This window comes from Panthera onca, chromosome B2, assembly GCF_046562875.1.
Source record: "Panthera onca isolate mPanOnc1 chromosome B2, mPanOnc1 haplotype 2, whole genome shotgun sequence".
Classification (NCBI taxonomy): Eukaryota; Metazoa; Chordata; class Mammalia; order Carnivora; family Felidae; genus Panthera; species Panthera onca.
In genome coordinates, this window is record NC_138343.1 from 71868816 (window position 1) to 71893940 (window position 25125).

Consider the following 25125-nt stretch of genomic DNA (forward strand, 5'->3'; position numbering starts at 1 on the left):
GTTTTGGTATTAATTTCTCAAATACTTTGATTTACAAAAAATGAAAGGACAAAATTCAGATCACCATAGATAGTTCATCACTAAAGAGCCTGACATTACAGTGTGCAGTAGGGAAAAAACTAAATATGGAGCAAGCAGTTTTCCGTGTTACAGGATGATAAGGTTTTAGATCTCTGTGCAAAGAACTGGGGGCAGAAACCAAATGTATTTTCTATTATCTTACACCCCTAAAGGTTGGAAGTTGTCTTTGAGAAACCATTAATTTCCCTTTGGGTCTTCAGATTGGCAGCTGAATAGTAAGCTTAATTAAGTCAATAAAATTCAAAGTTGGCAAAAATGTTTCACGTTATTTAACTTCTTTAATGTTGCATTTATATATATGTGTGTGCATGTATATGTAATTAGGTCTATATACCTATATGTATGCATGTGTATATGTATATATGTAAAGTTGTTTACGTAAACCTCTATTTAAATTCACGAAATTGCCAATTTTTGTAATGTTTTTTATAGTTTAGCTTTTTATTTAGAAAGAAAACAGTGTCATGGTAGTTCTTCCTAGGTTCAGCTAAATAGCACTTTTCTCTGTGCTGGAGAAATCAGGTAGCTCTTTTAGACTGAAGTCATACTTTTAAAATTAAAAAACCAATTGACATCTGTTAGCGTTTCAGGCAGGAGATATAATTGTTAATATTGTTTAGCCATGATAAATGCACTGTCTCATAGTATACTTTTTTTGGACAACAATGTTGTTCAAAACAGATTTCTAATTATACAATTATTGGGTAACAGGAGAGGATGTTTTCAAATTTGCATATTATGGTGGGTGATTTTACTTTAAAATCTAGTGGTTTCTTGCACAATTTTATGGTTTCTCCAGTTGCTTAAATGTGAATACCTACATTATTAAAAATAAATTTCACACAGAGAGAGACAAATACTATATAACCTCACTTGTATGTAGAATCTGAAAAAAACCTCAAACTCATAGAAACAGAGACCAGATTGGTGGTAGCCAGGAGCAAGGTGTAGGAGGTGGGGAAAAAGAGTAAAGGTAGTCAAAGGGTACAAACTTCAAGTTGTAAGACTGGTAAGTTCTGGGGATGTTGTAAGAAGCACAATGATTATAGTTAACAATACTGTATTGTATACTTGAAAGTTTCTAAGAGAGTAGATCTTTAAAACGTTTTCACCACACACACACACACACACACACACACACACACACACACACTATAACCACGTGAGGTGATGAATGTGTTAGCTAACCTTATTGTGGTAGTCATTTTGCAACATATACATCACACACCTTAAACTTACATAGTATTATATGTCAGTTATACCTCAATGAAGCTGGGGAATAAATAGTAAATTTGGAAAAATAAATTTTCCCGTTAGAGTTGCAGTTTCTTTGTTATATATGAGACTACTTTTAAAAAGGAAAAAAAAAAAATGTTTAGCCCTTTGACAACTGAGGCACCAAGGCCCAGTCATAAGAAAAAAAAAAAAAGAAAGAAAAGAAAAGAAAAAGTCTGGTGCACCTGGGTGGCTCAGTTGTTTGGGTGTCTGACTTTGGCTCAGGTTATGATCTCATGGCTTGTGAGTTGAGCCCCGCATTGGGCTCTGTGCTGACAGCTCAGAGCCTGAAGCCTGCTTCAGATTCTGTCTTCCTCTCTCTGTGCCCCTCCCTCACTTATGCTCTTTCTCTCTCTCTCAAAAATAAATAAACATAAAAAAAAAATTTAAAAAAAACAGAAAAAGCCCTTTCTGTATGAGGCTTACATTCTTACATTTGGCTGATTGACTACTTAAAAAAAAAATTCCTACTTCCTCTTTAATATCTCTGTCTGCACACCTCCACATACCTTATCCCCAAAATATATATATACATATGCACACACATACATACAATACTATCTACATATATGTATGTATATAAGATATATAAATCCCTTGTGTCAGGCAACTCATACATTTTTTTTCTTTTTTTATGATATAACTTGTAAATCAGGGAATTATGTTTAACAGTAATGCACATTCTAAGGATTTCAAATCTGTCTTAAATTTTTTTTCAATGTTTATTTATTTTTGAGAGACAGAGAGAGACAGAGCGTGAGTAGGGAAGGGGCAGAGAGAGAGGGAGACACAGAATTCAAAGCAGGCTCCAGGCTCTGAGCAGTCAGCACAGAGCCCGACGCAGGGCTCAAACCCACGAACCATGAGATCATGACCTGGGCCGAAGTTGGACGCCCAACCGACTGAGCCACCCAGGTGCCCCTCAATTCTGCCTTTAAATATTCCCTATTAGGTGTACTAAGTTTTCCACTTACTGTTCTGTCTCTATAATACATCCTCTGCATTACTTTGTTCACAGACTTTTTCCTTTTCTTTGCTTGACTGAAACAAAATTAAATGAAGAGACGAATGAGGCACCATTTCTGCCTGAAAGTTCAAAAGCAGTCAGAGATCAGTGGCAGGTTGTTTTCACCAGCTCCTGGTCAGCTTTTCATAGTGGAGGTATCTGAGAGAGAAGGTCACCAAACTGAGCAAAGGATTCATATTTTCAGGGGCTTTTGGAGCTTGAAGGGACTTAGGCAGTTGTTCATCTAACTCGTAGAAAACCAGTAGAACACTGATTACAAATAAGGGGTATAGTAATGGATTAAGACACTTCCTTCTTTGTTTAGAAAGATATCAGAGAAAATCTTCAACAAAACTTTCTTTCCTTAAAAAGAGTCAAACTTGGGGTGCCTGGGTGGCTCAGTCTGTTGAGTGTCTGACTTTGGCTCAGGTTGTGCTCTCAGGGTTCATGAGTTTGAGCCCCCTATCAGGCTCTCTGCTGTCAGCACAGAGCCCGCTTCAGATCTTCTGTCCTCCCTCCCCCTCCCCCTCCCCCACTTGTGCGCATGTTCTCTCCCTCCCTCCTTCTCTCTCTCTCTCTCTCTCAAAAATAAACTTAAGAAAAGACTTGTAAACATTTTGTCATCACTAGCCTGTAGTTCTGTGTGGAATAAAAAAATTGTGAAGCAGCAAACAATGATTACTGACCCTCTCTTTCCCACCTTTCTTGATGTTGACACTGTTCTACTTTGCTCTTCTGGTGGGTTGGATGCCTTGGGGGTAGAGATGGCTCTGAGCCACACCCAAGCACCAGGAGCGTGAGGATCTGCCTTTTCTCGGCCCAAGATTCCCAGTTAACTCCTATACAGTGATCCTGTGAGAACAGGCATTATAGGGGTGGTATCAACATTTATTCCATGACGACAGGGCAACAGTTGAGCAGCACTAGTATATTCTATCCCTGAAACTCAAATTAACACATGAAAGTATAAACCATATTCTTCAACTTCATGTTATAACTCTTTGGTTGTAATTCTCTCTCAAACTCCTCCCTAGAACTTTCTCCCAGGCTGGAGTTAGAGTGGATGTCACTGTGGTTCTAATTATGGTTTGCTTCATTTGATGTCCCCCCTCCCCCCAACATAAGGCTATTGCTATAAGATGTCCTAAGGGATGGCATCCTATGGTCAGGACACTAGGAATGGAGAATACCCCGTGTTAATGGATCATTCTTTAACTTCTCTCAGGTCAGATCCTGTCCTTGTTCTGGGAACCTTTCTCTCTTGACCTCTTGAACATAAAGACTATACTTAATACACTGTGTACATGAAAACAAAGTAGGTAAAGCAATATCAATAATTCTGTCATAACCTCCTCATTTTGACTTTTCTTCAGGGACTGAGATTCAGGAGGTGCTATTAAGTTAATATTATTGGTATAAATTTCATTGCTTTTTTTTTATATGTTCTTCGAAATTTCTTTGGTGTATGGTTGTATAAGAGCTATATACATAAGGAATTTTATTTTATGCACATTTAAGTGTCAGAATAAGTTCATAAATTAGTTTTCAAAATTTTTCTCTTAAATGGTGTTTATCTGAACATTATTCAAGCTGAGACACATGGGACAAGGGCCTCTGTGCGTGCAGTTTGCAGCGTACTGGCTTAGATCGTGGGTCCTGGGAAAGCACACACTCTCTCTCTCTCTGAGGTCTACCTCCTGTGTCCCCTCAGGCCCACCACTATTGTTCATTGCTGACAGTGGATGGTGATTTGGAGCCTGTAGTTATAAACTCTCCACTCAGCGAGGGCTTGCAATCTATTGGAGCCCAGATGCTACCTTAGGAATCACATAATTCAAATGAGGTTCAATTTTGTTTAGGGACCACAATCTACTTAACCCCCCAAATTGGTATTCGTCACATTGGCTAGGGTCATCCATCCTTTTAGGACCAGTTTCCCAGTCTTTAAGTTCATATAGTTTGGTGTTGATGATGATGATGATGATAAAGGCAAGCAGCTATTATCATTCATTTAAGTGAGTACTTTCTAGTGCCAGGCATGTCATGTATGGAATTAGTGGTTCTCACAGCAACCTTGAAAGTAGGCAATACGATCCCCATTTTATGGATGAAAACCTGGGCTCAGAGAAGTTATCTTACTTACCTTAAGCCACATAGCTGGTAATGAGAATCGAGGTTTCATTTTAATCTGAGTCTTTCTACACCCCCCTCACCCCACCTATGTGCATTGCACCGGTTATGTTGTCTCTATTTCAAAACTGAATATGTGTTTTAGAAAAGATGGGAATGTATGCTAGGGACACCTGTTGGCGAATTTGACTTCTCTTTAGAGTTCTTTACATAAAGATGATTATTTGAAGATAGATGCCAGCTCCATGACCTTGTCTTCTTGTTGAAGACTTAACTCATGATTTAAAAAAGTCACCCAAACAGTTCAGTATTGAAGGCAGATATGTTTATTAGTATTACTGATACCACCACTTAATTTTATTCAAAGAACTGGTCTTTGACATTTCTCAGATTGGTTACTGGCTCTAAGTGGCTGTAGCTTATTGAGAATCTGCAGATTTATGTCTCAAATGGTGTTCCCCAGCCACCCTTCCCTCCCCACTGCCTTGTTCAGTGAGCAGGGTAACTTGCTGGCCCAGGCCAGCTACAATATTATGGTTTCAGTGTCGGTCATGCAGAACCAGCCCTGTTCTGATTTCAGAATTATGGTTGGCTGTCCTGGTGTAAAGTGACTCCCTCCTTTGAAGGAGGGTGGGACTGGGGAGCAATAACATTAAAGGTTATGCTAATATTCCATGCTCGTGAAGGTTTCCTGGTTTCATTTGAAGCTGTCGTTTAAAATATATGAACTTCTAATAGTATCGATAAAGAAGTGTGAAAAAAAGGTGTGCATAGAAGCAAGCACACGTATTTTCCAGGTCATGCATTTTTTAAATAATAGATGTGAAAAAATGGTTATTTTTCTTTAAGACAGAGATTTATGAGTGATTTCTTATAAGTTTTTTTTTAGAACTCGAAAGAATAACAAAACCCTAGTATGTTTCCCTTAATCCACTGGAAATAATTATAACATTAATCACCATTAGAACTAAAGGGGAAATGTATTATAGATTCAATAACATCCATTTTTATGCCTAACAGAAATGAATTTATGATTAGTGAGGGACAAAACCCTTTATTTTTGAGCATTTTGAACCTAAGATGTACCAGATAGGGGGGTTGGTAACCTTTGGGAGGATGGTAGCAGTGGTGGTCAGGTGGTAATTACCCATCGTCCTGAGCCCACATTATGACTGTTAGGAGAACCTTATGGTCCTATCCTCATCATTTGGATCTTTGGATTTTCCAGCCCCTTTTCTGTGTGGGTCCTGAAATAAACCTGATTATTTTCATGGAACCACCTTCATTCTCTTCCTCTGCTTGAAAATGTTGGTCACGGCATCTATGCCTCCTTGTTATTACCTGTTCCTTGTAGCTAAGGCAGGCACACCAACTTTGGACGTTACTCTCACTGCTGTTGGCCTGGCCCAGGTCCAATATTGATGGCCACAATTAGCAATTTACACTTGCAAAAATTGGTGGTGGTGGTGATGGGAGTAATAAAGAGTTTTATAGATTCCCTTTTACATAAAGAAAATTTCCTAGAAAATTATGTTTTTGATAGGAGAAAAAAGTTGTAATCTATGAAGGACTAACAATAATTGGCACACTGATTTTCAGCCCTTCCCTAGGGTACAAACACACTGGAGTTCTCGTGGTCAGGCCATGTAGGACACAGTTACTGAGCGCATTGCAGGGAAGAGTTTCAGAGCTGTAGGCTACTTGTTTTTTCCTGCACACGTAAAATTTCAAGTGCTGTAATTGTCCACTTATGATGTCATTTTGGAGCATACAGCAGGACTACCGAAAACTTAGTTTACACGTTATCTTGGATAGCTTATTGTTTTTCTGGGTTTTAGAAACACGTGGTGAAGAAATGGCTCAAATGTTTTTCTTCTGAAACACTGGGTCTGCTCTGCTAAATGTAACGTTCAACAGAATGGATGTTTATCCTGCTAAATATCCGCAAAATGTTTGGTAAGGCCAGGGTGGAAGGCTGCCTAACTCAGTGTATAATTTTGTGGTAAAGATAACATGGCAGAAAGTGCATCCTGACATTTGGAAAAAAAAAAAAAGAAGTGTTATTTTGCCAGAAAGATGTTTCCTTAAAGTATAGGTTGCAACTCTCAGGCAGATCCGGACTGGAGGCATATTTTGCTTGGCTTTCACAGTATTAAAAACAAAAAGTCTGACCACCTAGGTTGGAGACTCTGTTTGCTGGTTGTCCACACTCCCACCACTTGCTTTTGTCTCGGTTGCTCACGTTACTCCCCAGGGTTCTGAGACGTTTCTTTTGTGTCTCTTCCTAAAAGAAAGCTATTTGTAGGCAATGTCTGATTGCCAAGCCCTGAAGTTGCCATTGGACTGTTAGAAGAACCTCCTTCTTGCTCCTGCTCCTTGCTCCTGCTCCTTGCTCCTCTTGGCTTCAGCCCAGGTTGGGCAATAGCAGGCCCCTGCTGGACTTTGGGAAAAGGAAAATGGAAGGAGAAGGGGAAGAAGTCCTGTCTGTGCTTCCCCAGCACTGGTCCCCCAATGTCCAAGGAGGTGGAGGGAAGCCAGGGAAAGGCTGCTCAATGCCATGCTCTAGCCAGGGAAGGAAGAGAAAACACCCCTCTCCTTACTCATCTTGTCTTCCTGTGTGCTTGTTTCTTGCCCCTGTATTTTTTAACACATGTGTGGGGTCCAATTAATCTGTTCTCATTTATGCAGCATACAGTTTTGAAGTCCACAGAACGTGGGTCACTGCGCCGGGGTCGTGGAGGGCAGTAGGGGAAGATACCCAGATCTGTCACTGCTGTGAATTTTAGTTCTATTATTGTGGTTTTAGTTCCCACGTGAGAATTTCGAGGGTCAACTATATCCTTCACCAACCATACAATATCCTTAGAATTTTTATTTCTGTCTCTTAGAGACTAGAACTTGTATTCTCTTGACAGTGCACAATAGTTGCTTAACACTTTCTTCTGGCTCTTGAGTAGATCATTTTCAGAGACAGGGTACTTTCCAGCATTTTTTTTTTTTTTTTTTTTTTTTTTTAGTAGGCTCTATGGTTTATTCTTTGTTTTGCTTCCTTTACTCATCTTTGAACAGGGCGATATCATTTTGTCCGCACTCATTTGCCAATAGCCAGAGTGTGGGGTTCACTTTGATTCTGCCCTGTTTGTTTGCTGGGGGAATCCCTTTCTCGAATTTCCAGGCCAAAGGGTAGGCCATGCAGCTCCCAGCCTGAACGCCAGGATAGGAGCTCTGCTTCCAGGTAAGAGCTGCTCCTGCCCTGCCAGCTTTTTCTACCTGCTTCTCTGCCACTCTGAACCAGGGGCTGTAAACTCAGGGGCCTGAAGAAGTTAGGCAGATGAAACAAAATTATTATGGAAGCCATTGGTCTTAGACATTATGCAATGTATGGTGGCTGTGGAAGGCATTTAAGTGCAATATTTCTAAAGTGCTTTGCCCTTTTTTTTTAATGTTTATTTATTTTGAGAGAGAGAGGGGGAGGGGCAGAGAGAGAGAGAGAGACAGAGACAGAATCCCAAACAGGCTCGGCACAGAGCCCCATGCAGGGCTGGGCTCAGTCCCACGAACAGTGATGTCATGAACCATTACATCATGACCTGAGCCAAAATCAAGAGTCAGATGCTTAGGCAATAGAGCCTGTGCTTTACCCTTTAATTTTTTTATTAAAATAATTTTTTTAATGTTTATTCATTTTTGAGAGAGAGAGAGAGAGAGAGAGAGCGAGCGAGTTAGGGAGAAACAGAGAGAGATGGAGACAGGATCTGAAGCAGGCTCCAGGCTCTGAGCTGTCAGCAGAGTCTGACATGGGGCCTGAACCCACGTGTTACGAGATCATGACCTGAGCTGAAGCCCGACGCTTAACTGCCTGAGCCACTCAGGTGCCCCTCTGCTTTGCCCTTTAAACAGTTTGCCCATGAACCAAATATGGTATTGGAGTCTTTTGTGTGAGACCGTGTTTCTAAAACAGTGTTTCTTAAACTTTTTTTGATTTTTTTTTTTTGACCAAGTATATGCACATGATTTTTTTAATTAATTAATTAATTAATTAAAAGTTTATTTATTTATTTTGAGAGACAGAGACAGCATGAGTGGGAGAGAGGGACAGGGAGGGAGAGATAGACTCCCAAGCAAGCCCTACACTCAGTGCAGAGCCCGATGTAGGGCTTGAATTCGTGAACCACGAGGTCATGGCCTGAGCTGAAATCAAGAGTTGGATGCTTAACTGGGTAAGCCAGCCAGGTGCCTCTGCACATGATTATTTTTAAAACAGAAGTCCAATATTTTATATTTTGGGGATTCTTTTCTGAGAGTAAATCTCAGAACTGAGATTGCTTATTCTAGGAGTCTAAAAATTAGTAGCGTTTTTTGTTTGTTTTTAAATCTACACCTTTATTTATTTACTTTTCAGTTAGTTTAAATCCTTGAGGGGTACAACATCACATGGATTCTCTGGCCAATGGCTTTAGCAGGAAGGTAGCTTGGGAATTTGGCATGAACCATGCCACTATTTCCATGAGCATGAGTTACTTTTCCCCAGATTACTCTGGTTTTATTTGGTTTGCCACCAGGAGTCACTGTGTTGTTCTTTGCTTTGTACACATAAGCACATCTCTTGCCTAGATAGAATTCAGTTTCATCTCGAGCATAAACACCTTCAATTTTAAGAAGAGCTGTGTGCTCCCTCTGGTTCCGGAGACCCCACTTACACCAGCAAAAATGGCTTTGGACCCCAGGCTTCCAGACATATTTGTCATTTCAGGAGTCCTGTTCTCAGCAGGCCTCCATGGGTTCCAAGATGGCAGAAAGAGACTAAACATTAGTAGCTTTTGATAAATAGATTCCCAAAATGTTTCTCAAAAGATTTATGCTGGTTTACATTGCCTAGGCAATGTTTTTTTACTGTAACCAGAATTCAAATTTAAATTATTTTGTGATTTTTAATGGATGAGGTATTATTTCATTCTTTTTTAATTTATATTTTAAAATTTATTAGAGTAGTGGAACATTTCATTGGTTAGTAATGTTATCTTCTCTTATAATAATAATATTCATAAAAGATATAGTAAAATGAGCAACTTATGATAAAGTAAATCAACAAGCACAAAATCTTCTTAGATCACCCCTCAAAAAATGACTTTATCATTTATCTGCAATAGATATGTCTTACTTTTTGTGGTATAATGGCCACAGTTATCTTACTCTATTTTATTAGTCCTTGTCAATAAAAATGTTGCAGAACAGAGAACTGTGCATCAAACAAGAGTGGACTGTTAATATTTTTGTGGTTTATAAGGAAAGAAATTTTCAGGGTGTTTTCCCTGGGGAAAAAAAAGTTTAAATCTAGATATAGTTGATTTTTCAATATTGAGTTTTATTTCTGGAAAACTATTATACCACATATAACTTCTCACTAGTATTTCATTACCAATGGATTTTGATACTGTAATTCTTACCTTGAGATATGTGTACCTCTGAGCCCTTTACCTTCTCCAGCAAATCAATGAGTGTTTTGCAGACAAATATTACTATTCCTGCTAGATGGATTCTTTTCCTGACTTTACCTGTCATATAAATAGCTTCTCCCCATCATCTTGGTTTTAATGAAAGTATGAAATCTATATACTTTTATTTTTCTGTATGCCATCTTAGTAATATATACTCAAAACTACATGTATAACTTTTGCTGAAATATCTTTTGAGTTTTACTATACTACTCTTTTGAGTCATAAAAAAGACCCAAAAGATTTTAAGCCTTGCCCATGTATTATGAACTACACATGATTTTTGTTTTGTAATGGACTAAAAACCCATTTACTTCAACAGAATTGGACCAGGTTTTAGAAAATAAAAGCATTTATCCATGGTGATGCAGAATTGTAGCAGTGTTTATACTTTTGATCATTCCTTAGAGAAGTATTACCTTGGTAGACAACCAGCTGGCTTCAGGGAAAATTGTACCCTTGATACATGCTTAAAACAGCAGTGTAAAACGTAACTGGCTGACCGTGCTGGTTTTGGTTAGGGTCACTTTCTTATTATTCATGGTATGCTGGGAGCACAGGGGATGATATCAGTTTCTACCCTGTAGAACTCTTATGATGGCCAGACATAGTATTTCCCTTTGTTGTCAACACTTGAGAAAAATTTGCCAAGTGGAGACTTATGAATAGAAAAGGAGAGAATATTAGTAATTGTGGTTTGTTTTCAGAAGAGAAAAATGCAGTTTTTCAATGTTATTTTAGAAAAGATCTTAGGAGTTAAAGTTTAAAATTCTAAAAAACTTTTGTTTTTAACAAATAGGGCATGATTTTTAATCCCAGTATTCTTTAATTTCTTTCCTAAGTATGTTTTGTCCTAGGACATTGTGGCAACCCATATTACAGTCCTTTGGGACCTGGGTTAACTCATCTTTGTTTCCCTAGTATTGGCACATGTGAACAGTTCAATAAATTGTTTTTGACATGAACCAGTGACCTTGGAATTTTTACAACATTAAAAATTAATTGAGAAATTAAATGGGAAACATAATAAGATGATGGTGATTTTTCTGGTTGGTACCAATGTTCCAGACTTTCTTAGTTGGCGTTGTTTTATCTCCTAATTACTGGCAGAGTAGGGAACAAAGACAGGAAGCTCAGAAGGTTCTCTATTATGTAGCTAGACCCCATTGTTTTTTTGGGCAGTGGACTACAGATGCTGTTACTACCTGTAAGTTATCTTCATGATTCTAATTGGCTGATTTACCTTTGAAGTTTTTTTCGGGAGAGGAAAGCCATTTCAGACAATCAAGCTGGGAAAGGATCTATGTGGCATTAGTGATCTTAGGAAAAAAATGTCTTTGTGTCTGTTTCAGAACAGAGGATAGTGAGGAAACCAGATGCATGGTTTTCCAAGAAAGAGGCCATGATGAACAATTAAGTTTGATTATATATTTTTATATTTGGGATGTTATATTATGAAGAGATTTTATTTCCAGATCCCAAAGGGACCGATGTGCATCAACAACAAAAATCAAACAGCCTGATTTAAAAAAAAGTAAAAGATTAAAGAATTTTCAGTGATGAAACTTCACTAATCATCAGGGAAATAGAAATGAAAACCACAATGAGATACCACCATATACCTATTAGGATGACTGCTATAAACACACACACACCCACACACACACACACACACACACACACACCCCAAAATGACAAATGTTTTGAGGATATACATAAATTGGAACCCCTATGCATTGGTGGTGGGAATGTAAAATAGTGCAAATGCCTTGGAAACTGGTATGATTATTCCTCAAAAAGTTAAACATAGTATTACCATGTGATCAGCAGTTCCACTTCTGGGTATATACCTAAAAGAAGTGAAGGCATTGACTTGAATAGATATTTCTACACCCATGTTCATAGCAGCATTTTCACAATGGCCAAAGTATGGAAGTAACTCACATGTCTGAGAGATGAATGGTTATAGAAAATGTGGTTCCTGCATGCAATGGAATAGTATTCAGCCTCAAGGGGGGAAATTCTGACACATGCTACAACATGGATGAACCTTGGAGACATTATGCTAAGTGAAAGAAGCCAATCACAAAAGGACAAATATTGTATGATTCCACTTATATGAGGCTCCTACAACAGTCAAATTTATAGAGTCAGAAAGTAGATGCTGGTTGCCAGGGTTTGGAAGAGGGGACGAATAAGGAGTTGTTGTTTAATGGGCACAGAGTTTCCGTTGGGGAAGATGAGAAAGTTCTAAAGGTGGATGGTGCTGATAATTGTGCGGCAGTATGAATGTGCTTAATGCCATAGAAGTGTTCAGTTAAATGGTTAAACACTTGGGGGCAGTTAAACAGAATGGTTAAAATGGTGGCACCTGGGTGGCACAGTTTAAGCGTCCGACTTCGGCTCAGGTCATGATCTCATGGTTCGTGGGTTCGAGTCCTGCATTGGGCTCTGTGCGGTCAGAGTAGGGCCTGGAGCCTGCTTCAGACTCTGTGTCTCCCTCTCTCTCTGCCCTTCCCGCACTCACACTCTGTCTCTCTCTGTCTCTCAAAAATAAATAAACCTTAAATTTTTTTTTTTTTTAAAAAGAATGATTAAAATAGTGGAACAAACAAAACTATCTGTATGGACATTTCAGTCAGCCCATAATCATAACCTAGATGCTAAACATGAGTCATCTGTGAATTATCAACCCCTTCTCCCACACAATATGTCTATATTACCATGGTAACAAAATAATACTACTTCAGTGAAGGTAAACTACTTGAATTAATAAATGTAGTGGAATGGTACCACCATTGGTCTTCACTGTTGGATCAGGTTTAGATTTGCCAAGAAGTGTATAGGAGCTATTGTACTCCAGCTTCTTCATTTATTATGAGAGTATAATCATATTGACAGCAGAATTTTAGTTGTGGTATTTCTGAATGCTTCTGTTGCTGTAAACTCCAAAGAAAAAGTCTCCTAGAACTCAACATGGTTCTAAGGCTAGAAGATGCAGAAGATACAACTCCCTGTGTTTCCAAAAGTACAGCTTGGCTTTGCACTAGGTCTTGTTAACAGTTTTCTAAAATAGTACAACATGGAAGTCAATAATGTTCATATCCAAATGACATGTTATAGCTTTTCTTCCTGAAAAAAATGCATAGGAGTTGCAGGGGAGATGGGTTATGAGTTTATGGAAATATTCTAAATCCTGCTGAAAAACGATAGAGCCATGATAAAATGAACACAGTAAAAAAGCTTGAGAAATGGCTGCTTTAGTCATTGAAAAATTGTCTAGGCACAAAAACATGTTGAAATTTATGGATGGTTGTGTTTTGCATGATGCTTAAGCTAACGGAGAAAATGAAAAAAGATCTTTTAAGACACATTTATTTATATATTTACTCATGGCTTAACTGCATATTTAATAAATGTCCACCAGTCCAGTTAATGCCTTTATCATCATGGTGACATGACCTTTTATAAATAGAGAAATGAAATTTATGTTCAGTACCAGGGAAAGGAAATGTTCTGTTCATGTTTTTGTTACAAGTATGCATTTAAAAGGACTTCTTTTTTAATGTATTTTATAGCTCTGTGCAGTCTCTCCTAAAAGCTTAGGGGCATCAGAGTATTGGATGTTTAATGATTCATTTAAATCACTGTGTTTGTATGCTTCTTCCTTTTTTTTAAGTGAACCTTAAAACATTTCTTGAGTCCTCATCCACAACCACACATTAGGTATTGTAGTTAGGTACATAATACATGATACCTTCTGAATTTTGTGCTTTTGAATGAGTTAGAGTCTTCTGGGAGAGAGAGTACAGATACCCCCACCTACCTCTCTAAGAAAAAGAATACCCTTAAAAAAAAAGAAATAAAAAGATGCTTAAGTATGTTTTCAAGCTGTTTGTTTTAATAATATATACGTTTGTCTCCAAATAATAACATGAGCATAATTTTCTCAATTTAATGCATATTTGTCATATGGTATGTTCTACAATAGACATAAGCAGTTTCTGCCTTCAAATTTGTGATTTTGAGTGTGGTTGGAAGGGCTAATATGACAGATGTACACAAGGTAAATTACTAGTATTCCTAAGAGAGAGATAGCAATGAGTGTTGCCTTGACCCTAGTACTTGACCCTTGCCCTTGTACCCCAGTTTTATATTTCATAGAATATCCTTGCATTGTCAGCTACTTCAAATTCTGTTAGGAAATGGTCGCTAGAATGTATATAATATAATATGAAAAAGGGAACCAACGAGGAGGTATTGTGTGAGATGGGTCTTGAGGGAGGGATAGAATGCCTGCCAATATGGGGAAGGAAGTCAGAGGTGGGAAAGTATGGGTCAGATTCACAGAGTAGTGAATGGTCTTACGTGACCTAAGCCTAGAGGGACTCTAAGGAAACAAGCCAGAAAGGTAAGGTTGACTGGTAGAAACATGTTTATCTGACATGGTTTGAAATTACTCCTGAAAGATGTCCACTTTTAATTTTTGCAAGAGTAGTTTGTCCTTGACTCTTCAATATTTGAGCTCTGATTGTACAAATAATTCAGACAAGAATGAACCAGTGAAGATGTCTGTAATTTTCCCAGACATTTCATGCCTTTGTTAGTAGTATTTGTTCATTCTTTTCCTGTTGATTTTACTCAGTTCTCTGTGCTCTGCTTGCTCCCTTACCTACTTTTTTCCACATGGGTGATAAAGCCCCGAGGATTTAGTTTTTCTCCATTTACTCCACTTTCCTACAATAGCAAAATATTTGTAACCCCACCACTAATATCCTTGCCAAAATGGACTTTTCCGGACTTTCTCTGGAGTTCATGACTGTTCTTTCTCTTTCAGCATTGGTATTTCTCCAGTGGAATATCAGTACATGGTCTGCGCATGAAGATCATGAAGATTAATAATTGTTATTGGGCATATTACACATTTGCTAGCCTGTGATTAATTGTGATTTTTTTCTGGCTAACATTTCAAATGCATTTGGCTACTAAACAAGAAAACGTTAAAAAAAATTCATTCGCAATGATATTTGAAGCTAATTTAAATCATGTTCTTAATGATTCTGGATTATTTAAATACTGATGAATACATTCTTGATTAATGAAACACAGGTGTGTGATTTTACTATTACTTCTGCTTATATGTATTTATAAACATTTGATTTCAAAAGGAAATGGTAAGGGCCCTGCTATGGTGTTTCTTTTGCTTTTCATTAGCTTTATACTCAGATAAAAACAATGTATAAAAGGGCTGTAAATTACCTACCCAAAGTATTACTTTCTTAATTTATCTTATGAGCAGTCAGAATAGGCTACTGAACTTTGTGTTGGGTGGGTTGAAATGCTCTGTAGGAGAAAGTCTTGCTATGGAGTTTGAGAAAGAAATATATATATATTTTATATATTTTGCTTTTTGAATATCAGTGTTACACATTCAGGCGTATGCAAGCTTAATGCTTCGCTTGTCTGTATCATTTTCTCCTGGAATGACAGCTTAACAGTTTTCCTGGTTGGATTGTGTTAAAATCTTTAAAGGCTACATTCACTAAAACATATGTCCAATGTTTGGGCAGCCAAAATCTGTGCAGTCATTTTAACAGAGTATAACTTAGCAATCCTGCTATTACCACAGATATCTTATTGTCATTTCTACATTAAAATATCCTCAGTTTGGAGTCTACTATTTCATAGTTAAATTGTGGGATGTGCTGAAGTATACTTTTGCCTATCTTAAAAATGGAGCTAGCTAAGAAAGCAATAGCTTCAGTAAATCACAGGAGGACATACTTAATATAATGAAATTATTTTATAATAGGTTTTTATCTAATTAACTTTTCTGGAGCATCTGCCATATTCTGAGCATCGTACTAGGTATCCTGCATAGAGAACTTGAAGTGATAGCCATTTGTAATGACGTCTGGGTAGAAGAAGTACTACAGGAACACATCATGGAACAGTCAGACCAGGAACAAGGCATCGCCAGGGTTCCATCAGAACAGAGGTGTCTTGATCTGTCTGCTGTAGGCAACCTTGCTGAGTGTTCAGTATTGAAATTCTGATAACTCCTCTTATGATAGGCTGCCGCTGGTGCCCTGGGGGAGAGGATGGCTAACTGAAATAGTGAGAAAGTGAGACTCCATGAGAGAAATCCAGGGCCAACCAGTACTAACGGACTTAGCAGCCACAGGCTATTTTACTCCTCCTAGCCTTTCAGAATTGCTTTTAAAGTTTTCTTGACAAATCTTCTGGAGCCATAGGGAACAAAGCCCTTTTGTTGAGAGGTAGGGGATACAGAGAACAGTTATTCACAGCCCTGGTCTTTAATTGGCTTAGCTTTCCCTGGTGCCATTTGTTGCCTCTAACTCACTGGTGCTCCATCTGCCTGAGGCCAGAATCCTGGAGCAGGTCTTAGTGGCAGAAAGTTGAAGAAGCAGATACTGGAAAATCCAGCCTTACGTGATCTTTCCTGGCTCTGATAGGTTGAGCTTTTCATATTGAAAAGTTGTTTAAACTCCTTTAAATTTTTTTCAAGTGGTGAAATAGGTTTATCTCAGAAGAAAACTTGAAACTTTAAACATTTCTTCTAAAGAAAATGAATTTTAAAGTATTATTACTATTTATATTTATGGTTATTTTAAAAAGGTTAACAGCTGTCCCTGTTGAAAGGCACCATATTGGTGTTTACTAAATATATCAAAATACTAAATTTGGCTAGCAGTATGACTTGGCAGTTGTGTACCATTGTGCTTAAATGTATGAAAATTAAGTGCCTGTTAAAGTTGACAAAAAACATGCAATTTAATCAGAATATCTAATTGAATCACAAAGAATAGCGTAACACTGTCCAATTTTCTAGATTTGTAATGATCTCATCAGAGTATTAGCAGTGTTAATAATTTCCAAAAGTATAGAAAAAACCAATCATCATAAATTCTAGTAAATTAAAACTGCAAATGATAAAAAAGAACATACCAAGTTGAATTTATTTATATCTTACAAAATTATTGAAATGCATTTATAGACTAATCTTTAATAATATATGCTAATTCTTTGATGATAAGACTTTGACAATATCAATGTGACTTCTAAATTTTGGCAATTTTCAGAATTTTGATGTAATTTTATTTTACACATTTTAATACTTTTCAGATGTCAGAGTTGATTTTAGGAAGCAAAAATGAAACTTAGGTGCTTTCCAAATTAAATTAAGTAATCAATCTAAAATGGTCAGCTCACAGCCTAGCACATAGCAACTTGCAGGACAACCAGTTGTTTATGATTACCATTATTTCTGTCTCTTCTCTTCTTGCCACACTGTCTCCCTCTGGTTTGTATACCATAATAATTTCCATAAACTCACAGTGTTATTACTTTTTGTTGTGTCTACCCTTTAGCTCTTGGTGTTTTAGAAATTTCTAGAATTTCTTCTGTAACTGTCAGCATAACTCCTGATCTAAGAACATGCATGTACATAACACACATATGGAGGTGCTGAAGAATTCTGTTTCCTCCTATACTAATAGCTGATTTACCGTGCTGTCTAGGATCCAACAGTTTGAGGGTCAGGAGGTGAGCTGGATATAATCCTGACATGGAGCATATCACACAGAGACTGACAAGGGAAGGCTGAATCCCTGTGTTTTTAGTGTGCCTATTTGCTGCTGGAGTTTGGGACCTTAGGGTTTCCTTGTATGTGAAGCTACTCCAAAATGCCATTAAAAAAACCCCAAAACACATTGTTAACGTTTTTTGAGGAGATTATGACTACAACATAGCAAGTACTTGTTGCCTTCACCATTAATTCAAGGGCTTTACCTTTATTTATGACTTATTGAGAATACTTTCAATAATATAAAAATACTTTTTACATAAAGTGAAATACAAAAGCCTTTTCCCAACAATTCCTTCACTGTCACTCTATAGGAGGAACAAGTTTTGGTAGTTCGGAATAAATCCCTCCAGACTGTTTACACAAGTTGACTCAGTACATACAGCTAGTTTTATTGGTGTCCCACTGCTGTGGTAATTGGGTTTTTTTATTTGTTTTTTTGTCTTTTGTAAAAATGAAGTTATATTGCTCTGCAGTTTGCTGATTTTACCAATTAATTTACCATAGGCCTCTTTCCATGTCCTCAGTCTTTTTCATGACTGTATAATACCCAACTGTATTGCTATAGCTTGGTTTATCTAGACTTTCTCCTGCTGAAGGACACTCAGATGGTCTCTGGACTTGGAGATTTTTGTTCTGGCTACATCTGTGCTTAGTTTCCCACTACATTCTGCAGGATTTAGGAAGCCAGGCTGTCTGCCCTGGTTGGTTATCAGCCTCCAGGGATCATTCTGAAGGCTGTCATTTGATCTTGCATGGGACTCAGCTCAAATAAAAAACACCAAATCTGTTGTGTGGAGGTCTAAGGTAACAGTAGCATTTTTATAGAAGTGTCTCATTTCTACCTCCTGGAGATTTGAGATGCATCCTCTAGCTGGGATGGATTTTAACGAGGTCATCTCTGGACACTTAGGCATTGGCAGATTTCTGAGTTTCAGAGCAATAAGAAAGGTTTAATTGTCAAATCTGTTTCTTCTCATTGGTAGATCAGCATTGCTTTGAGAACACATTTGTTTTTTCATGATCGTGGACTGTTTTTGTCTTTGTATATTCCTAACCAGGTGCGTTGAAATTTGTGACTTTTGTAAATGGCATAATTAATCACGGTCATAAAATCCAAGTAGCAGTATCCCAAGGTTAGCATTTCACTGGGGGTGGGGATGGTATTCATTAAGGTGTCCATAAAATTTTATGTTCTTAAGTCACTATTTACTCAGTATATACAATAACTTATTTTTATCATGGCTAATGGCCATATCTTAGGGTTTAACATCTGCTGACTGAAATGGTTGCATACTTTTAAGATTTTAAACTCTAATTGCTTAGAATGAAGGAAATCTTTTAGCTTATGTACATATTTTTGCTTGGAAGATCTTATTTCATATTCGCAAAATATTAATGTAGAATTTAAGAAAGTTGTTATCAAATTATTAGACGTGTAGAGGAAAATTACCCCTTTGGTAACATGTAATTATTCAACGTATTTTAAGCAGTAACTTGCTGTTGATTTTAATATTTTTTACCTTCCAACACAGCTGGCATCCTGCTATGATATCATAGCTATTCTTTTTGATTTATTATTGTACAGAGTATATCATGCTGTGTGAACAACCACAGTGAGCTGGTATTGAGAATATATCTTTATTGTTTGTGACATTTTAAAATAGAGTTGTGGTCGTTAACCAGGTTTTAATGCACAGGGACAGAAATGGTTATAACGCTTTTACTTCTGCAGGGATTTCTTCCTGCTCAGTTTCCTTAAATATCTAGGAGCTTGAGTTTTTCCTGCAGTGCAGCTTTTATATGCTATTTTTGTGTTTTCCTTTTCCACAAAATAATATTTTCAAAGGCTATTTATTTATATTGCAAATACACCCCAAAATGAACCAAAAAAAATCACTTTGATTCCTAAAGCAATATGAAGAAAAAATGATTTTGAGATGACAGTGTGAAATACAGTAATTATGTTTGTAACACAAAAGTATTTTATAATGGAATGCATTTTTGATGACAAGATTACAAATCTCATTTTTCTTTGGTAGTAGGATTAGAAACTATATTGAAAAATTTTGTAACAATGCAAGTACCAAATGACTGTCCAGTGTGAGAGAGTTTTAACTTCCTTGGCATAAAATTGTATTATTAATTTTAAATTATTTATTGGACTGAAATCAGTTGTTTTTATTCCTTAATCAAAACTGCCATCGTATGCTTGAAAACATGTATTCTCTTCAACATCAGATTTCCCCTTTCTTTTCCAGTCTGTGATCAAAACAGGGCGACTGCTAATCAGTCACGAGGCTCCCTTGACAGGCGGCTTTGCATCGGAGATCAGCTCTACGGTTCAGGTAGAGTCACTTCTTGGCACTGATTTTAACATTCGTGCGATGGTACTTGCCAATTCCAAGAAAAAGTTACTTATCACGATACATGCACTTTTTGGAAATGCATGTTTTCCATTTGACTCCACTGTCCTTTAGTTAGTTAGTGGTCTAATTACATCTTCTGGAAAAGAAATCTTGAAGTAATAAAAACTGAAATTTTTATAGGAAGAAGAAAGTTTGAAGTGAGTTTACAAAACAAATGTAAGTTCTGTCTGCTAGGATAACAGGAAATGAAAACTTTTAAATGAATGTGGTATTTCTCTTTTGATAAAACTTAAGCTTTTTATGCAATATGTTGATTTTCACAGCATTCACCTTAAAAAAGATGAATCTGTCAAAAGGTAATAATATAAATTCAATAAATAATTTCAAAAATCAATAATTAATTTAATTAGTTTAATTAATAATCATATTATGTTATGCTATTAGCCACGCTTTAGAAATGGTTTAAAGCCTTCTTTTTTAAAAAAAACTCAGTTAAACTGCAGCAAATTTTCCCATATACTGCTTTATGGAGGAGTTTTCTTTAAAATATTTGTTTGCATTTATCTCACAGATAGGAAATTAAGATGATTTAAATAAGTTTCATTTTTCCGAGTTTTTTAAATTAAAAATTGAATAACGATTTTAAATATAAAGTATATGCTTTTTAAATTCAGAATATCTTTACAGTTTGCAAACATTTTACTTCTCTTTACTGGTGTTCAGATGATTCTGTTGTTAAGATACGTGTAAGTTGAGAGTTCCTTTAAGTGTATGTGGTTTAAAATTTTGATATAAAGTTATGATATATGAATAATGATAAGTTGTTATAGGTTAAGCTTTTAACCAGGAAACAATGATTTCTACCAATAAATTATTTTTAAGTGCAAATTGATGACATTGTAAGCACTTTGAAATTAAATGAAGCAAATTTAAACAAATGTTTATAAAACTAGATTGACATAATCTATAATTTATAGTAAAAAATTATACTGCTATTTTTATATGTTATATATTGTCACTAACGGAATTAAGAAAAGCAAATATTTGAGTTTGCAGATTTGTTTTTTTATTTATTATATAAATTAAAATTTGAGGCATACTGTTGCTTATCATTATATAACATGAGTGCCTGGTATTGTACATTTTATTCATTAACATAATGTACTAACTTTGTAAAAAAATGGGGGTGCAAGAACAAATCACCCTAAAACCAATATGCTATTTCAAGTCGGAGGCAAAACTGGAAAAAGAAACTGGAATTTTCTGACTCCTAGTCAATATGTAGTCCACTAAATCATTTGAAATGCTTGTGACTTGCTAATAGAATCTTGATCTAATAGCATTATTCATTTTGCTCACTGAATTCCATAGTGTTATCTCAAAAATTTCATTTTTAAATATAAAAAGAAAACAAGTACAACGCAGAATTAGACATTATCTCTTGTGAAGTTCACTTTCTCTAAGTGTGCTTAAGCTTGATCTCCATAAATTATTAGTAAGCTGCAGTAAGTGTAACATATTTTTCAGACTGGAAAGGAATTAGAAAGATCACCTAATTTAGTGTCTGTCGGTCTTGAATAACGTGTGGACTTGTGTTCCCAGAAAAATGTCAGGTCTCAAGAATACATTTGTGAATTTCAGTTTGAGGACCATCGTATCATGAGTTAAACAAAGTCATTGCAAAAAGCTAACACGAACAAGATCATAACCGCTGTGTTAAGACCAGATCCTGAAATTACTTGATAATAATTGGTGGTAAAAGTTGTGAATGAGATTATCCAAAATATAATTATATTTGTATCATAACATGAAGACAACAAAACAAGACACCTTGTAACCCTCTCAGACTCCCAAGAATATGCCCATAGGTGTCTGCAGTCTACAGTCTGAGAAATCATGGCCTCATCTGACCCTATCCCTTTTACACACTCGTGTTTGTCATCCAGAGTGCATTTCACTCACCCAGTTTAAAAAGAGAGTGGAAGATCTGGAGCTAGGACAGGAGTCTGGAGCAAATGTTGAGTGTGTGCATATGCACTGTTTATTCAAGGTTTCCCCGAATCCCAGGAGGAAGATAGAAGTTTTAAATTTATTATAAAATGTTCTGTTTTCCATGTTAAAATCATTCAACCAACCAACCACAAAATGAATTAAGGCAATGATGTAGAGGGGTCTGCATTTGATGTTTTGGGGAATTAGTATTTAGATTTAGTAGTATGAGGATGAATTTGAAAATACAGGTGTTTTTGCTTATTCACATTTTATTTGCACAAATGGAAAGTATGAAAAATGAATTTTAATAAAATATATCAACATAATGTCCCCAAATGTTTGCCGATTGTGGCTTTTATGTACTGATAAGAGAGGGGGAATAAAGACACCTTGAGAGGTTTTGTTGTTGTTGGTAATAAGATTTGCATATAATTTGCATATAATTTGCATGTCTGAATGATAAAATCTACTTTTTCGTAATTGTTTCACGCACATATGCAGCTAAATGCAGTGTACTATATTGAGCATCTTTTTTTATGGGAGGCCTCGTTCCCTGTTACAAGTGAAACCTACATCCTGTTACCAGGGCCTTGGATGATTTAAACTGAAATTACTTAAGTGTGACATGCACTTACTTTCACCACTTGGAATGATTCATATTTCCATATTTCTTTTTGTCGTATAAACTACAATGTAAGGTTAAAAAAAAGACAAAGCAGGGTTAAGATATTGAAAGCCAATTTTCTGGGACAGCAGGGAAAAGGTACACAGAGAACTTTTCATTGTTGTCTTGGAAAACAAGTCTGAAACTATGGATGAGAATGATCTATAAATTTTGAGCACTATTGATTAAAATACTGAGTTATTCTCATTGTTTTATCAACGAATGTAAATTTTATGTAAAAGTGAGCACACACACACACACACACACACACACATCTGCTCCACAAGCACTAGTTTGTGGAAGATCTCCGGTACTTCAAAAGGTCATGGTTAATCTTATACAAAATTGCTCTTAATATTATAGTATTTTCAGAGAATGAGGATTAACAATAAAACTACTGTTTTTAAATATGTTCAAATCTGAGAGCACCATTTTGTTTCCCTTACATTTTGAATTATTACCCATATTAAAAATAAAAAATATTGAAGGCAATACAGCACTTTAGAATATTCTTTTAAGTGTATGGTCGGTATTTTTAGATAGAAAAATTAGATCATACTATATAAAATTGAATATCAACAGAACATTTTTTTCTGCTAGGTATAGGAAGTATATTGCTGGCATTACTATTAAGGGTTTTTTGTTGTTGTTCTACAGATAAAATATGAAAAGAATGAATATGAAATGTATTCATACTTTATTTACCTAACTTTTCAATTTACGGCAGATGCTCTTCCATCATACAAGGAATTCATTGTCCACATCTTAAGTTTGTTCGTGCCTGTTGCCTCTTTTTCATAAAGAAAATTTTATTTTATTAAAAAAGTATTCATTGTTAACAGCCTTAGTATGAAGTAATGTTAAACTCACAGAAGTGACTAAACATAACATTTTTAGAACATGTTTGTCAATAGCTTCTTCGTGAAATTTATATGAATGCTTACGGAAATCAAAACCAATGCATCGAATCTAAGAACTGCTTTGCATTCCTATTGGATTTAATTTGGATGTTAACTAAGAGGCAGAACAAACTGAGGTCTGGTGTATTTGGCTTCCCCGCTGGGGAAGATTTCTTGGTCCATCATCCAAAGCTTCCCTGTCTCTTCCCATCTAATTTTACATTCCCATCTGTTCTCACTTTGGGGGTGAAGGAACTTTTTCCTTCTTTCATTTGACACATACTGAAACTTGGAGATGTGCTACTTTTAGGGAGGTATGCGTTCCATTGTGCACCCTGATTTGTAGAAAAGCACAAAGACAACAGTTTAGGTGGTTCATTGACCTCACAGTGTAGTTTGAGCAAAGATTTCATTGTTTCAGAGAATTATATAAATTAATTATGTGTGATGTTTGTATTCCTCAGCTTCATGTAACCCCAGGTTAAAAAAAAAAAATCATTCCTTTGCAAAAAGAAATGTGTTAACCTTATCCACTTTAATATTCCTCTAATTAATTTATATTATATGCTCTAGAATGCAATGTTCAAAATAGGCATTATTTATTTAAATATTAAGGCCAAGTAATTTATGGCATTTGAGTAGCTTTAAATAGTATAATTTCTTTAGCCTTGTAGAAACCAACCTTTATTATTAATTTCTAACACATTCCCATCATGATGAAATAAATCTTGACTCTGATAGGCTTGTGAAAATTTTTTTCTTCTGGATTCAATGCTTAATATGGGCGCCAAAAATTTTAGGGATTGGGGTTGGCTTAAAGGTTTGAATTTTTTTTTTTTTTAACACATGGAAGCAATAAGTCTGCAATAAAGAGTCCAATTGGAGAGGATGGTAAGTTTCCATACCATTGTTCCATCCTTTCTGTGCGGTCTCTTTTCCTAGAATAAGAACTCAGAAATCGTGCATACTGACATATATTTTTTTTTTTCTTTTTTTTTTTTTTTATTTTATTTTTTAATATATGAAATTTACTGTCAAATTGGTTTCCATACAACACCCAGTGCTCATCCCAAAAGGTGCCCTCCTCAATACCCATCACCCACCCTGCCCTCCCTCCCACCCCCCATCAACCCTCAGTTTGTTCTCAGTTTTTAACAGTCTCCTATGCTTTGGCTCTCTCCCACTCTAACCTCTTTTTTTTTTTTTTTTTTCCTTCCCCTCCCCCATGGGTTTCTGTTATGTTTCTCAGGATCCACATAAGAGTGAAACCATATGGTATCTGTCTTTCTCTGTATGGCTTATTTCACTTAGCATCACACTCTCCAGTTCCATCCATGTTGCTACAAAAGGCCATATTTCATTTTTTCTCATTGCCACGTAGTATTCCATTGTGTATATAAACCACAATTTCTTTATCCATTCATCAGTTGATGGACATTTAGGCTCTTTCCATAATTTGGCTATTGTTGAGAGTGCCGCTATAAACATTGGGGTACAGGTGCCCCTATGCATCAGTACTCCTGTATCCCTTGGATAAATTCCTAGCAGTGCTATTGCTGGGTCATAGGGTAGGTCTATTTTTAATTTTCTGAGGAACCTCCACACTGC

The 25125-nt window shown here is 36.4% G+C and overlaps 1 protein-coding gene and 1 pseudogene across 2 annotated transcripts in view; one reads left to right on the top strand and one right to left on the bottom strand.

The window, feature by feature from the left end:
• BCKDHB (branched chain keto acid dehydrogenase E1 subunit beta) overlaps positions 1-25125 on the top strand; it is a 210958-nt gene that overhangs the window by 125771 nt on the left and 60062 nt on the right. For both annotated transcript variants that reach the window (XM_060616022.3, XM_060616021.3), the window contains exon 9: positions 19855-19941. In XM_060616022.3, the coding sequence (XP_060472005.1) occupies positions 19855-19941 (87 nt within the window). The remainder of the gene's footprint in view (positions 1-19854; positions 19942-25125) is intronic.
• On the bottom strand, positions 8862-9240 carry LOC132667316 (large ribosomal subunit protein eL33 pseudogene; annotated as a pseudogene).